Here is a 16418-nt window from a genome sequence, read left to right as displayed (position 1 = left end):
TGGTTTTCTTTTAATTATTCTGTGAGTGTGAATTTTTTAAAACTTTGATTGATCTTGTCAAAACTATTAAATCTACTGGATTTCATTATAGCCAGCTTTCATTTATAACCAAGCAAACTCAATTCTGTTTCTTGTTCACATCTTTGTACATTCCCATGATACACTTTCCATCAAATACGATTTTATGTACGTAGGCTCTTAAACTACGTCTTCATTTTGCATGTTATCCTTACCAATAAGAACAGGGAAATAAAACAACTCATCTTCGTAAAAGGGGATTCACTAGGCACCTTATACTACTATATCCTGTATTCATTTCCTAGTCCTCCCAAACCTCCTTTCTCCTCAAATGCAAAAATTTCTTCTTCATTTCCTAGCATAATCTACCTTCATTTGATTTTAGTTTTTAGGTAGCTTAAGGGATACAACTGTGATTGCTTGGATTTTGTTTTTTCTCCTTCAGTGTTACTACAAAGACTAAGTAACAATAAGCATCAAAGTCATTTTGTAAGACCAGTAGCATTTCAAGCAAGTTACATTTTGTCTCAAGCCTTGTGACACATTTGTTTTAATTATGTTTTACAGGTCTCCTCTCATTGTTCCCATCTTAGAGTTGAGGCAACTGTGATGATCTGGAAAACCAAAGCTTGAAAGAGAAATAATCACAGTTACAAAAACACTGGGAAAACTCTGGATGACTGTTACAATCCTCCATAGTGTCAAATGTAAGGACAGTGTGCTAAACATTATGCAATGCTAGATTCCTTGGATTTCAAGACAGAAGTCACAACTTTACTTATACTGCCTGCCTAAAAAAATGCAGAAGATATACAGTAAGATATGCAACAAAACAACTTATGAATCAAGATCATAAAAAGATACACACATAAATTAGAGAATCTCAAATCTGTCATATTTTTCCTTATGCAGAGAATACTCTGAATATCTTTTTTGGAGATGTGAGGCAAAATCACATCTAAAATTTCAGCTTGTTATTAAGCAGCTTTAACTCTGTAACTCATCTTCTATGCAACTTTTCCCCTGTAAATTTCTCCTTTATCTGTTGGATTATGGAATGATGGATTATGAATTATGGAATTGCTCCTGGGCAAATGTCTGCTTGGAAGTGGGACACCTCACTGTAGTCAACACCACATGGATCAAAGTACTGTTTGAGTGACACGGTGGGCAGGCAGAAGCTGTGCTGGTGGGACTAAATTTTTTTCTCTGAAACTTTGACAGTTAGCAGCTAAGGTCAGAAGCATTTTTCTATTCACAGTGTCACAGTGTTTACAAAATCAGTCCACAAGATGGGAATCATGGAATCAGCCTATGTGAAAGTCCACTCATCTTATCAAAATGTGAACATTTGTTCATGAAGAATAAAAGCATTATCATTACAGCTGCTTTGAAAAATAAAAACCCCAAAGCAAAGCCAATTTAGCTGAAAATCATCTGGAATCTTTCAGAGATTTTGTTAGTTTTAATCAATATTTCAATTCAGCAATTCATCTCTAATACCACCTTGATTCTGTATATAAAACTGAATGTAAGGAGTGGAAAAACATATCTTTACAGGGATTCTGCTAAGACAAAAACAAAAAATTTGAAAAATAAAAAGACAAAATTAGTACATATATCTGCTATAAATTAAACATACTTATTTTTAAAAAAAAGTAAGATACTTTTAGGGCAATACAATAAAATCTTTAGACTAGTAATAATTCCTATATTATATAATAATAACTTCTTCAGAGTGGCAAGTTCACAGGACAAGGATTGATATGAATATTCCCTACTAATTATCAATGAGTATCTTACGCTTTTTCAGACATATAAGAGAGTGATTACTCATCCCTACTTTGATGTAGTGGGAGGTTCAGTGGGATACAACTGCACTTCTTTCTTCGTGACTTTTATGGCCTATGTATATTTTGTTAGAATATTGTTTTCAATTGGATTGTAGCTTTTGGCCTTATAGAAATACAGAACGGATACTCTGGGATATTATATGAACTGGACAGGCTCAGGGGAATCAAAACATTGAGGCTGAATAAAAATAGCAAGCTCTTTATATAGTCAAAGTTGATTAAGTATATTTAAGCTTTACTGAATTGATCCTGAGCAAAGAGACATCTTTAAATGGAATGCTCAAGTCCTGTCTCTATAATATCTGACGGATACAACTATTTATTTCTTAGAGAATGCCAAGGAACCAGATATATGATTTAAATTTTTAATCTGTAGTTATGAAATATATTTTCTACAAATTGAGGTCTTTCATAACCGACAGATCTTACTATATTAAAAGAGTTCAGTGAGATTCCCTCTTTTCAGTGGTCACCACCTTATCTTTTCAAGGACACAGAAAGTTATAAATATGTAAATATACATAGTACGGTAGGGATGTAGAAGATAAAAGTTTGCAAACAGATTCATAAGATCTTGGTGTTTGCATTGTCAGCATAGATATGACATACGTACGTAAGTATGCAGAAATATGTACGGAAATATCAAAAATCCAAATATCTATCCAATAACATTCCTGGACGTACCCAGTATTGTTTATTGAATGTTAATATATGCAGTTATATGTCCACAGGAAGCTATATGGAAAGCAATAGCCACCTTTTGTCTTACAGGTGCTTCATTTAGAATGAGATAAATCACACTCAAGACTCCCTTTGACATAGTGAGTAAAACCCCACCATCAACAAGAGAGGCTAGGGTGATTGCTGCAGCGGCTTCATAGGAGGCGTCTATGACTTCAAGTAACAGGAATCCCACCCAGATTGGGACAAATTACAATTTAGCAGCAGGTCCTGTGATCTTAACTTCTTTCTCAGAAAAGAAATCTACATGCTGGAGAAAGTACAGAGATCTCTTTTTAAGATTTATTTCCCATGGTAATATAGGAATTATTTGCCTACATGAGGCAAAATGAAAGGTCTGAAAACAAGCATGAGAACAAACATTTGAAGCCACTCTTCTAATATGTAAAAGAGAATTTGTAATAATCTGTCAAAAATACAGATAAAACTAAGGTAGAACAGGAAATTCAGTGACATTTTTTCTCAGTTAACTTTTTGGTTTTTAGTGAAAATCCCTCAGATATCATTCCATTTCTTCCCAGTGCAACAACTGTTACACAAGCTACTTCCGGTTTATAGTTTCAGTAGTTGTGATAAGATCAATTCCCCATTTCCATATTTTCAGTTTTTCTCTAGGTGTTGCAGACAGTGCAGAAGTTCTGTCTGCATTTTCTAAATGGATTTATTTCCTACAACCAATAAGCACAGACCTAACTATCAGAAGATTAAAATTTTTTTTTGTGAACAAAGGAAACTTGGCAACATTAAAAAAGGCAAATCAAAGGAAAAATGTAACCACTGAGTGACAAAACAACTGAAAATAAGAGAACTCCAAGGCATTTGTGGAAGAAAGTACCTTACCTCTCCGACAGCAGAAAACCAGTCTGATCATATGTTCATGGAAAGGGATGTTTTAAGAAGGATTCTAAGAAGTTTCCATAGCCATGGCATCCTATTTGCACCACTGTAAGACTCGTAGCCATTAGACTGGCATACTCAGAAAATATGAAGAAGATGGTACACTTTAAGGTATTGTAATATCTTAGTCTTGCTACATGGTCTGTTGTACCTTTCTGCCTCATATGAACACACCTTCCCTGGATATGATTTGTAAGACCATTCAGATTGTTCAGCTACACACCGTAAAATTTTCTTTTCAAGCTGAGAAGATTGACTCTCTAAGATTGGCCTTTTCAAAACAGTTAATCTATTTAGAATGGTCTTACTGCATCACTATTGTCAAGAGATTTCAAATCTTACCTGAAGAAACACTTCATTTCTCTGTACAACAAATCTTTGTACAGCTTGGAAGAAGGAGACTGCAATTCGTATAGATTAAATTCCAGATATACTGACTTAAACAGACTATACTATTGACTAAGCCAAAGTGTAAGTTTAAAAATGTGCAGCTAGTGAGTCAGGGGAGGATTTTCATTAGTTGTAAATTCCTATCCATAGCCCGCATAATCCTAAAACTGCTAGGGTGAGAAAAAAAGAACTCTCATTCTTATAGTTACGCTTGATAACATACTCCCTCTGAACTCTTATTGAACACAATTCTGAACTGAGTCACACTGTCAAAATGCTCAGAATAAAGGGAACAGCAGAGTCCTTCAAATCTAATGAGTATTTCTGTGTCATGAATAACAAGATTCTTCTGTTTGCCAATTGATGAAATGAATTACATGGTTCATGTACCAAAATTTACATACTACTTCTTCTGGATCACTTTGTAAACTCTTATTTAAAGAATCCTTTCTCTCATAATAAGCAAACTAAATTAAACTAGAAAACAGTAAGATACTAAGTTGTGCTATTCAGTGGAAGGACTGGAAGGAAACAGTGAACAGCTGAAGGGAAGACCAAATGACATCTAAATACAGGCTGCTGATTTTCACTGGATAAATGGCAGAGTAGCTGTATCATACCGACACTTAACAGAACAAGTAATAATTTTAACTGCCTAAATGAGACCATATAAAGGTACAGAAAACAAGTCTAAGCAATTTATTTAAAAGTTGAAAGGTTCTTCTTGTTTGTACCTTGATTTATTGACTCAGCCAAATAGAGATTGAGTGCCTGGTCCATTTCACTGTAATTTCAAGCAATAAAACACAGTTTTCAATAAACTGAGAAGTTAGCTATACAAAATTAATGGTGTTGTAAAATTGCATTAGCCTAAGTTTCCACTGTGGTTTCATATGACCTTTTCACATCAGGTGTCTCTTCTTACATTTCAATGAGAAGAGCAATTGACATCCAAAAAGTGTTCCTAACTATGAAGCATAAAATAACACCTGTGGCATCAAACATTCACCTATCATTATAACGAGAAAAGTGTGGTGACATAACGGTTTATACAAAATAGATGATTTTGCCAGGAAACAAAAATAGATTACGTGCACTCTTTCTTTCTCCAAGATTTGAATTGTTTTCCTGTTATTATGGGTGTTAGAACTAAAATTAGTTTAAAGTATTTCACTGTATTTTCATTCAATGACCTCTATCCAACAAACAAAATTTTCACCAGAATATTTTCCATTACAAGAATTTGATTTTTTTCACTTGTATGATTTTGAAAGTTAAGCAAAGAAAATGGTCTTAGAGTTTTCATTTATGAGGAAAATCTGAAAAGCATCCACATTATTTTTCAATAGATAATACAGTTTTTCTTCAGTATGGTCTGAAGGGTTGGTGTTTTTTTTTGTTTGGTAGGTTGTGGGTTTTTCTGGTGTCTTCAATCTCTTTAGAAAACAAGACCCTAATTCTTTTAAGAAAATCCTCATATTTTGAGCACACCCAGTTATTCCTGGTCCACATTAGAGCCCAGAATTACAGCTAAATATGAAATAGTTCTTTTTATTTGTGAATTCCATAAGAACCACACTTACAATAAAGATTTTTTTTTCATTTACATTAGCCTTTGAAAACTTTCTGTGTAATCTAAAACTCCTAGACCTAAAGAAAAGCTAGTATGACAGATAGACTAAGATCCTCATCTATTCTGATATTTTAGAGACAAGAAATGCAAGTTTGAGTGTTCATTTCCTTTGTTTAGTGCTCATGCTGGAGGCAAAATCAAATATACTCTGCAGACCACACTATTACACCCTCATATTCCAGGGACTTCTGCAAATAGTGTTTTTAATTCCTGATTTTAGTAGTACTACAGTATCATCTCTCATTACTTCATTAATTGAAACAGAAAATCACATTAGCATGGTTTCTTCTGTTAAAAAGTCTTCATTCTTAAGCCTTCAGTAGCACTAAAATTGCTTATATGAGCTCCTTGGTTTTTAATTTTGCAGATACGGCCTGGTAAAACTTGCAGGAACAAGTTACAAATGAATGAGGCAAAGTGGGAAGTGCTGAGGGTAGCTGGACAACCTGAGGAGCGTGACTGTACACAAAGGCCTATTGAAAGAATTTAAGTCTGAAAACCTAGATAAGAAACTCATATGACTGGACTGTGGAGTTTCCATGAATCTGCAGGCAATTAATCTCTGAGCTGCAATGACCCTCTCATAGGCAAGAAACACAGTTACCAGGTTACGAAAAAGTATATCTCCATAGTAAGTAAGATAGTGGGAAGAAACAGAAGTCTCTCAAAGCTCCCGTTACGTTGACATTATTAGTCTCTGCTGCAAATGATAACTGTTCTTACCAACATGTAGGATGTCAGTGCATGCAGTGTTAAGACAAGTTTACTTAAAGCAGCCTTTCATCTTTCACTTAATTCACCATTACATAATGCAATGGGGTCAACCGACAAACAGATACACATACAGATTATTAGAGTCATAACTATATGTACTAAAAAACACCTTGTCTGACCCTTGCACAAATTGAATTGGAATCAGATGCTTCCATCTTTGTGAATTAAACTACAGCAAATACAGAAACACAGCTGTGGGTTTTTTTCTGAAGCTACTGTGGATTCAAAGTGGAAGGCCAGAAACTGAAAAGATTTCTGGAAGCATAACATTTAGATTCTTCATGCTAAGTCTCTTTATTGATTCATCAAAGTAATTTTAGCACACTACAGCTTGATACTGCAAGACTGGCAAAGATCAAAGACTACCAGAAACTAGAACACCTCCAAGACACTAAAAATGAACTGTGAATTAAAAATAAAAGTTGCATTAAAGGAGGATAAAATTGGAAACAAATTAATGTTCTACAATGAGCACTAGTGCTATATTGGTGCTTGCTGAAGTTTTGCTAGGATAACATCTGTTCAGTTCAGTCTGGGTTTGACAAAAGGAAGAAACTTTTATTCATGGAGGACCAAGGGGCCTTGGTGAATAAAAAGAGATGAGAAAGTAAAAAGGAAAAAAGAAAGAGCTTCCACCTTTTCTGAGGTTACATGGAACTCCTAGAAATATTCAGTGTGTTTTATTCAGATGGAGATGTTGATCAGAAAAATTAGATATTGTCTCAGGATTTCAGGTTTGCTCAACGCTATATTCTTTCTAAAAGATTTCAGGAGGCTCCATGCTACAGGTTGCATTACTTATTTTTCTTTTTAAAAAAGATATGTTAATTACTTTTCTAAATTTACCTATTTAGAAGAAGAGATATGAAAAATTAATAAAAATTCTCAAAGGTCAAGGCTATGCCTCTATCATTTAGCCAAAGTCCTTTTGTCTTCATAAAAATACGTCTCTTTCACAGATGCCATACAAAAAAGATCTGATTTGGATGTCTCTTACTTCAGTAAAAATCATTAAAGAGCAGCTCTATGATCCTTAAAAGAATTCTGTCCTGAAACACACTTAAATCACAACTTCAGCTGTAGAACGACTGCCCTGAAAAGTGTTAGAAAAGAACAAAAGTAGTCCGACCTGCTAAAATCCTCATACGTTAAAGGTTTCAAAGCCTCATATGTTAAAAAGCAGTAATGTAACCGCCATCATTCTGTGAGATTATGAGCCCACAAATCAATAAAATGTATCACTTCCAGAGATCTCTGATATTGGGAATGAGTTCAGTGAAACAACACTGGAGAACTGTGTAGAGTGGAGGAGACCGAAAGTGCATTTTTCATCTATGTCATATTGAGCAATACGATGCCAGGCTGGGACAGAAAATATGGTAGTGGCATTAGCCCTGAGAGGCAAGGATTGTGGTTCCAGGTGTAGTGTTACACGATATTGTTGTGTTGTTTCGAAGATCTGTCTGCATTATGCTGTATAATTCTGTCAGCCTGCTCAGTTTTCTAACCAGGCACTGGTTAGAGACCTGCCCTAAGTCATGCTAAACCTTAACTACTCATCTTCCTCGTCTCCTAAGGGAGAAAAAGGTCAAGATCTGAAAGAATTTAAAGAAAAAAATGCTGAATAATTCACATATAAACAATTTCTCTTACAGGTGTTTCTAGAAACATGATGATTTTAAATTACAAATCCTCCGATGAACCTCTTGTCTTTACAAGCAAGATTCCAAAATACAAGAGGGATTCTTTAATACTTCTTCAAAATACTTTTTTTCTTCAAAGCACGTCCAAGTATATTAATCCAGCTCACCAACTCTTTGGAAAGAATGCTGACATCTGGTTGCAGTATAAGAATACAGAGAATTGTATGCTTCCGATAACATACAGTGAAGAAGATTGCAATAACTTCATCATGTACTCATCTGAGAAAATAAAAGGCACTGAATGGTGTTTGCCCTTGTCTATGGCTGTGCATATTTGTTCTTTCCTTCTAAGTAAAAGTAAACTGTTTTTCAGTAAAGATGTTTCCACTGAAAACCGGCTTATTTCTATTTAATAATTGTCTCGGTCTCGATTTACTTGGAGATAGGCTTAAGTCATGGGGTCAAAATCCGACCTACAACAATCCTGTTTGAAACAATGACTAAAAAAGTGGAAAGTACTGTTTCAGACTTTGCATTCAATTCAGGAAATGTTAATATAAAATTATCTTGCTCTGGGAAGTAAAGCTGCTAGAAAAGTTAATCTTCTTTGCTTTCTTGATAATACTGCATTTCACAGTACCCCCACCAATTTCCTTTAAAGTTCTGTGGACTAAGGCAGTACTCCCATACTTTCATTTATTAGTCAGATCAGACATTTCATTGACTGAAATACAACTTTTAATAACAGTTCACAGGTCAACAATGTCAACAAACCAATCTGTCTCTTTTGAGAGCTATATAGGTTCCCATTAAATAAAGGCCATTACCCCTGTGATGCTAAGTGGAACTAATTTCTCCTGAATGTATATTTTTCCGGATTTAATAAAGGAAAACTATGTGAAATAAACAAAATTTTAGGAGTTAGAGGAAAAAAAAATAAATATAAGCTACTGAACATATAGCTGCATATGTTCGTATATCTTTTTTACCCATTTACAAATACTGGAAAACTTTACATTTCTGCATTAGATTTAAAGAATCTCTCTAAAAGGTTTATTATGCCTGGGAGGGCAAGCAAAAAATTGGCAAGTTTTCTACATCGTTTGGAGCACACTTTGAGGTTCAGCAGACTCTTCAGTGAAACATTCAAGCAAATCTTTGAAAATTTAAAATTTCTTCCTCTAGTTGCATGGAGGTCAGATAATCTGCTTTGAGGCTACCTGAACACAGTGAAATCTATAACTTCTACATTAAAATGAGGAGTTGATTGTTTTTCATTCAGCGAGTGTGAAGAATCAATGTAGAAATACACAGTCTATTTTAAGCAGCATAAGTTGTTTCCTCAGACTTTATTCTTGAGTGACTTCCCATAGAAGTAGGGTCAATGATACTGATTTGTGATAATGTCATTTTAAAGTACTCAGTCCTAGAAATTTAAATTTCCAGAAGAAAGCAGCTGGCATTGGCAGCATCTCTGCTGCAGGTTTTCCTGTCGATGACCTGGGACAGTAGGCTGCTCCACTAAAAATAACCAGGGAATTATGAAAACCACCATGAGTCAACTATACCAGAGCTTTGGCACCTGCTAAGTCATACATTTCTACAGCTTTAGCCCTCTCCTCTCTGCCTCAGGCTAGCTAAAAACAATGACCATATCAAGGAAACAATGTGGCGGTTTCCAGCTTTTGCTGAGGGACAGGGTTTGTGCTGCATCAGCCCTGAGCAGCTGGCGGAGGCTGGCTGCTGGCTCCAGCTGCCCCTTCCTTGGCCAGGTTAGTCCGTTGCTGTGGTGCTGTCAATGGGGCCCTGATTCGCTTGCTGTGAGCTGGCCAGGACTTCTTGTCATACCAAATGTCATTATGCCTTTGCTTATTTGAAACTGGATGGAATTCACTAAGCGCCTGAGTAAGGTCCACTGAAACTTCCTAATGAGACCCTGTGTGTATCGGCCCTGTCACAGTCAGCAGAGGTAGTTACTAATGGCAGGTTTCACCTTCCTTATACATGTGCATATTTATTTTTAGAGGCTAGTTTCAAATCCTTGAAAGAGCCCACCCCTTACTGTATTAAATCATAAATTCTCTTTTGTAATGACAATGTCGATACACAGAGCGATTAACATTGATACCATAAAAATATCTTCAAGGATGGTTTTATCCTTTGATTGTTGTTCCTTTCCCACTGTGATACCTAAGACTTGTTTCTTTTTTATGACAAACATCTTTAGAAGCAGTGGGAGACTTTTGTTCAGATCAGCAGAACAATAAAATGTAGCATTTTTTCACCTAAGAATTATTGCTTGCCTCTTTAGAAACACGATTAAAAATAACACTGTTTCTTCTGACTCATAAAATAAACCAGTATTGAGTGCTGATGAGGAACCCCACCATCCCTACTAAAACAAGCACAGGGCATATGCTGTACTTCAGCTTCAGGACAGTTCCTACAACAGATCATATGCTTTTACTACTGTCACAGAGAAGATTAGCAGTATCTCAAAATCTTACTGCAGCAGCAAAGCTTTGACTAGTTATATCCAGATCTCTTCTGGTGATATTTTGTTTGCCCAGTAAGCTTTTGCACTGCTATTAAACACTTAATAATTTCAATTTAGATGGATGGTGAGCTGAATGTTGCAGTTTCCCTAACTGCCTGTTATGTCAACCTCTTTCACTTGCATAAAGGTTGAGGGGGTTGATTTGAAGAATACTGTATTTTTGCAACTAGTTCAATGGCCCATTGTTTTGATTGGATTATTTTTCCATATACAGAGAAGTTTACATGAAGAATGTAGTACAATTTGAGGAGGAAAAAAACCCAGTAACTGCAGAGAAATTCTCTTAGAAAATGATTTGTTTTCTCCAACTGCAAACCTTAACCTAAAGTTCATGCTTGGCTATAGTATCCCTTTTATGCTCCTGATGTTTTATTGGTTATATCATAATCTGAGATATTACCTTAGGAGTATGATAGATAATATCAAGCAACACGAATATTAAGAGAAGACATACCATGAGCTATGATTTTATAAAAATGGCTTTTTACTCGATTACCATTTTTCTTCCACTGTGATATTCAGGAGGAGGGGAAATGTCTTCCTTATTCTGCCTCCATACTATCTTTCCTCATCATATTATTCATTACTGTGCCATTGGTGTATATGGTGTTCACTCTCAGTTCAACTTCTAATTTATGTAATGACTTTCACTGGAGATAGTTTGCTAAGTAGTCAAACTTGAGATGACAAATTCCTTCCAAGGTCATTTTCTCTTCCTTGCGTATTCATCTAATCACAAACTACTGATCTGCTTTCACTGACATTAACTTTACTTTAAATGAAGAGATATTTGTGCTCAGAAATATAGTGGTATTGCGGTTTGAACTAGCAGGCTAAGCTTCAGTATGACTTCCCATCACTGCGTGCTGTTTAATTAGATTTTATTCAGACACTGCTAAATAGAAACTCTAATTATAGTATTGACTTACGAATCCTTACAGGCAACATAACGGGTAACGTAGTCTGATCTACAAAAGTCCTGGATACAATGAGAATAATTTTCCTATCTCCATGTAGAATTCTTGCCTTCATTAAAAAAAAAATGAATAAGAATAATAAGTCATCAGTCAAATGTCTTGTATTTGTACTGCCTTTAAAAATCTCTTTAAGCTCCCTGGAGACAAGGCTTTAAAGTAACATCAAAATAATGTCTAAAAAATTTGTTAAGATAGTGTTCTGGTTTTCATTAAAACAGAACTGATTCTCTTCTAGTGAATCTTCCTCACAGCTAACTTCTTGTAAGTAACTGCATTTTTCTGAAGCTGGCTGCATATTTTACAGACACTGTCCACTCCAAAGCTGATAACACCTAATGTTTATAGTTACTCTGAGCTAACAGTAGGAAAGGAATGCAGAAAAAGGCCTCTGTTTATAATTATTACCATAGCAGCCAAGGTCACCGACAGACCTCTTAGGTCCCGCAAGTGAGGAGTTGTAAAGGGTCGCACTTGCAGGCAGGGGTGGACAGGTGACCCAACATTGACTAACATGGTATTCCATGCCATGCATGTCATACTCAGTTTAAAGCTGGGGGATCACGAGGGTCTCACTCTCTTCATCCATCCTGCCTGTGATCCTGATCCAGATTGTGATCCATGCATCCCTGAGTCCAGTTCCTGTCTGCTGCCGAGGCCAGGCCGGGACTTCCTGGTGCTGCCTGGCAGCTGCCGGCGGGATGCCAGCGCCCGGCACCCAACTCCGGGAAACTCAGTATCAGTTTTGTGTATTTTGCATTATTTCTCTTATTATTAATATTATTAGTAGTAGTAGTGTTATTAGTAAAATTTTTTGTGTTCAATTTGTGAGTCTCTCTCCCTTTTCCTCCTTTTCCCTTCCTCTGGTGGGAGGGTGGGGGTTAACAGAGAGCCTCTGTCACTCAGTTTATTGCTGCCCTGCTTTAAAACGTCACAGTAAAATTAGGTGAAAATAAGAAGAGGGCTATGTCTCACTGTACTATGAATAAAAGAGAAAACATAAAGAATATTCCCAAGACATAGAGAAAGCAAATATTACGGACTGTCATCTAGAAAATTCCATGTCGTATGTTTGAACATTATATTTGAAACAAACATTAAAAAGTACAGTAGAAAATAATGTCTACAGGTTCTTATCAACAGGGATAACTATCTAGTAAAACTCTGCTCAAGTCAATTTTGTGAAAAAAACAAAAATTAATCCCTTTGTCCATCCTTAGGGTGGAAAAAATAATTAAGATTTTTAACTACTCGACTTGAACCCTTCAGACACAATATCCCAACCAAGAATAAATATCTCTTCTTCACACCTTTTAGGTGGTGTGGTTTGTTTGATTTTCTGTTATTTCTCTTCTTTTGTCTCCTGTTTAACAGAAGTAAACCTAATAAATGCTTATAAATATCTGAAGGGTGGGTGTCAGGAGGATGGGGCCAAGCTCTTTTCAGTGGTGCCCAGTGACAGGACAAGGGGCAATGGGCACAAACTGAGGCACAGGAAGTTCCATCTGAACATGAGGAAGAACTTCTTCCCTCTGAGGGTGACGGAGCCCTGGAACAGGCTGCCCAGGGAGATTGTGGAGTCTCCTTCTCTGGAGATATTCAAGACCCGCCTGGACAAGGTCCTGTGCAGCCTGCTGTAGGTGACCCTGCTTTGGCAGGAGGGTTGAACTAGATGACCCACAGAGGTCCCTTCCAATCCAGACCATTCTGTGATTCTGTGATTTGCATGTGTGTTATTAATTTCAGTGCATGTAATAAAATGAGATATAATTATTTTTCTTTTTTTAAGGCAACTGTCCGTGCTGCAACATACTTCATGTGATTACTGCATGCAGTCAACAGTGATAATTTAAGTGCAAACTAATCATACATAAATAATACAGCTGCTATTTATTTTCCACCAAAGTTAGTTTGCAAGTTAGTCTACAACTACAACTGAGCAATCCCAAAATGCTCAAAATTACAATATTTGGGTGCTACAAGATACACCTTTGGTAACATGATGTGAACATAATTTGAACTTTGAGTTAAATGTTTATTTTTGCACCTTACTCATTGTAAGTAGTGGGATCTATTGTTTTTTTCATTTTTAACTACATTACCAAAGAAAAGTTATTTTCAAACCACAAATTTTTTTTTTAATCTGCTTGCCTCCTTTACAGAAATGAGCTTTTCTAGGAAAAATAGATGTATAAATACTTCTCATTAACTATAGAGCTACTTGTTTAGTGGCCTGTTGTCATTTATAGGTGTGTGGACTAATCCATGAAAATAATCTCCTAATGGCTGTCAAAGAGGTCATTGGTTTTACATTTCAGACAGACTCTGCCTAGGTTGTGTCTTTAGATATTAAAGACTATTGAAGTGTTTCATCTTCCAGGCTTTTGAATTATTCTCATAGTGTACAGAATATTTGAGAAATGATTTTGAACAACTTATTTTCAAGGACAAAATATGAATTATCATTAAAAGTTAAGGCAGTAAACATATGCATTGGAAATAAAACAGAAATTTTAATGCAGTTCACCAAAAGAATTTCTATCCCAAGACTTTGTTAGAGATATTGAAGAAAGAGAAGTTAACAGACGTGTAGCAAATAAATAGCACCATGACTTATACTTGAGTAGCCAGAACTCTCCCCACAGACACAGGTAAGCACAAATACACAAACTCTCATTTGCAAAGGTTTCTGCTACATCCAGAGGTGTTATATACATTTGGTCATTACAATGGAACACCATTCAACTGCTCAATGGCATTAAAATGCATAGCATGCACAGGGAGTTGAAATACATGCTTGAAATCAATGCATTGATCATTAATTTCTACGTTTTACTCAGAATCATGTTACAATTTAAAACTTGATTTTACAAGTATTTAGTCCTTTTCCTTTTTAACGATCAACAAATGGAAGAGTCAGTTTTCACGTGTAGCTGAATAACCAAATAGTTATTTTGTTATAAATTTTCTATATTTTTTTCATCCCACATTTAGTGAAGACAATGCCATTTCTAAAAAAAATGCCATATATTCTGTACCTGTCTACATAAAAAGATAAATGATTTAATACAATCCTATTTTTGCATTTTATTCTCACTTTATGCAGGTTGCTAATTCATTTTTTTGGTAAATGTCATCCTACAACAACGATGGGCTGTATACTGATAGCTACCAATAGGGATGGCAACAAAATAGGAAAATAGCTCTCACATGGAGAATGTCAAAGAGAAAGGCATCACATGTGAAGAGGAAAAATGGAAAGAGGTTTTCAAAAGATTTTCTGTGACTTTTCAGAGAAACTTCTTTTGAAAGTGAAATAGTAAAAGCATTTTTAAGAGATTAGAATAATAAAAAACAACACTGAACTAGGAGGTGTGTGGGAACTCTTCCAGTCTACAAGCCAATCAACACAACGTCGGAGTGCCACAGTACTCTGCTGGAGCACATACACCCTTACGGATATCAGATATTCAAAAGGAAAAGGGATTTTTATTACCTTAATCAGAACCTGAATACTTCCCATGGCTTTTGGTGAGTTGAAGTACCAGAAGCTCATCACACAAGTCCTACTTGATTCTTTCCATCTGGAACTCTTCACATGGGCTTTTTCATTTTTTAGGCCTATTGCAGTGGTCTCCAGATACAGGAATTGTCCTGAAATTAAATGATGTATTACTGAAACACTGTTTTGGACCTTCAATTTAGATTCCCAAACTCAGCAAAGTAAACGCAGACACATATGAAGTATGCTCCCCACATAGGTTCTATACTAGTTAACCTTCGCTTACAGTTAAAAATTACCGGGTCACATTCCTTCTGCACTTGTTGTATCAAGAATAAACTGGGAGCAGCTTAAGATTTGGATGTACCTGTGTAGAAGACTGAGAACACATGTTTCCAACCTCCTCTTGTTACTTGCCCTTGCCCAACAGTTTTAGTTGCTATTTTAACAGTACATCATTTGATAGCCACACCGTGACAAATTACAGGATGAAGTTTTCTTAAAGGTAACCTTCAAAATAGCAAGTCACACTATACAAAAACTTGTGAAACAGGCGAAAAATCTTCACACATTTATAAATCATCAGGTACCCCTAATGATTCATATTACCTTTGGCTACCTGTACTCTTTAATGTATGAATATTAACTCACATTTAAATTATTTAGTCAGAGGAAATTGCAAAAATAGATGCCTACAGTTAATATTATCCAACACTGATACAATCCCTGAGTTTCCCATTTTTATTTTTAATCAGAAATATAATAAATTCTGCAAGTGTTGAAATTAAATTCTTCCCTTTGTACAAAAACCAAATGTGTGGTTCACATAAACAAAAATGTAGTATAACACACTTTTAAATTATAATTGCACATCTGCTGAAGTTTTATATGCACTAGAGAAAAAAAATTTACAGTGGACTGATCACAGCTAGTCAAGGCTAGGAGATAACAGGGCAAATCACTTAATTCTGACCAGAATGATGTAATTCTAGTCATAAGCCAATTTTCAAAATTTTAATGTTGAAAGCAGAGGTGCTAATAGCAGAGTGAGAATTAAGAAATTGCTAGATGTAAGCTCAAGAGCTGTGATTTTGGAAGCAAGTGCTGAAATTTGTCCTTGTACAAGGACTGATCACTGAATACTGCAATGTTCTTTACCATGTATGACAAAATTTTAACAGCTGAGCTGAATTTTGTTTTAGTTCTTTCACGATGAACACAATAACTAAGTGCTATCAGTTCTAATAATATGGCCAAATGCCACCTTCAACTTTAAAATTTTGACCACGTTAGAATGGTGAAAAGCAAAATTAATTCTAAATATATTTGAGAACACAATTTCAAGACCACAGAGTAGCTCTTGAGTAAGAAATGGAGAATTTGACCTGTTTGATCACTCACCACAACAAAAACATTTAATTTTCATATTATAGGGT

The 16418-nt window shown here is 35.6% G+C and overlaps 1 protein-coding gene across 1 annotated transcript in view; it reads right to left on the bottom strand.

Moving 5' to 3' along the window:
* MALRD1 (MAM and LDL receptor class A domain containing 1) overlaps window positions 1-16418 on the bottom strand; it is a 285631-nt gene that overhangs the window by 121949 nt on the left and 147264 nt on the right. Inside the window, exon 27 of the mRNA XM_009937935.2 lies at window positions 14977-15134. Within this exon, the coding sequence (XP_009936237.2) occupies window positions 14977-15134 (158 nt within the window). The remainder of the gene's footprint in view (window positions 1-14976; window positions 15135-16418) is intronic.

The sequence above is a fragment of the Opisthocomus hoazin genome, chromosome 4 (assembly GCF_030867145.1).
Source record: "Opisthocomus hoazin isolate bOpiHoa1 chromosome 4, bOpiHoa1.hap1, whole genome shotgun sequence".
In the NCBI taxonomy this organism is placed as follows: Eukaryota; Metazoa; Chordata; class Aves; order Opisthocomiformes; family Opisthocomidae; genus Opisthocomus; species Opisthocomus hoazin.
Note: the sequence above shows the minus strand (reverse complement) of the source record. Positions and strands in the feature narration are given on the sequence as shown.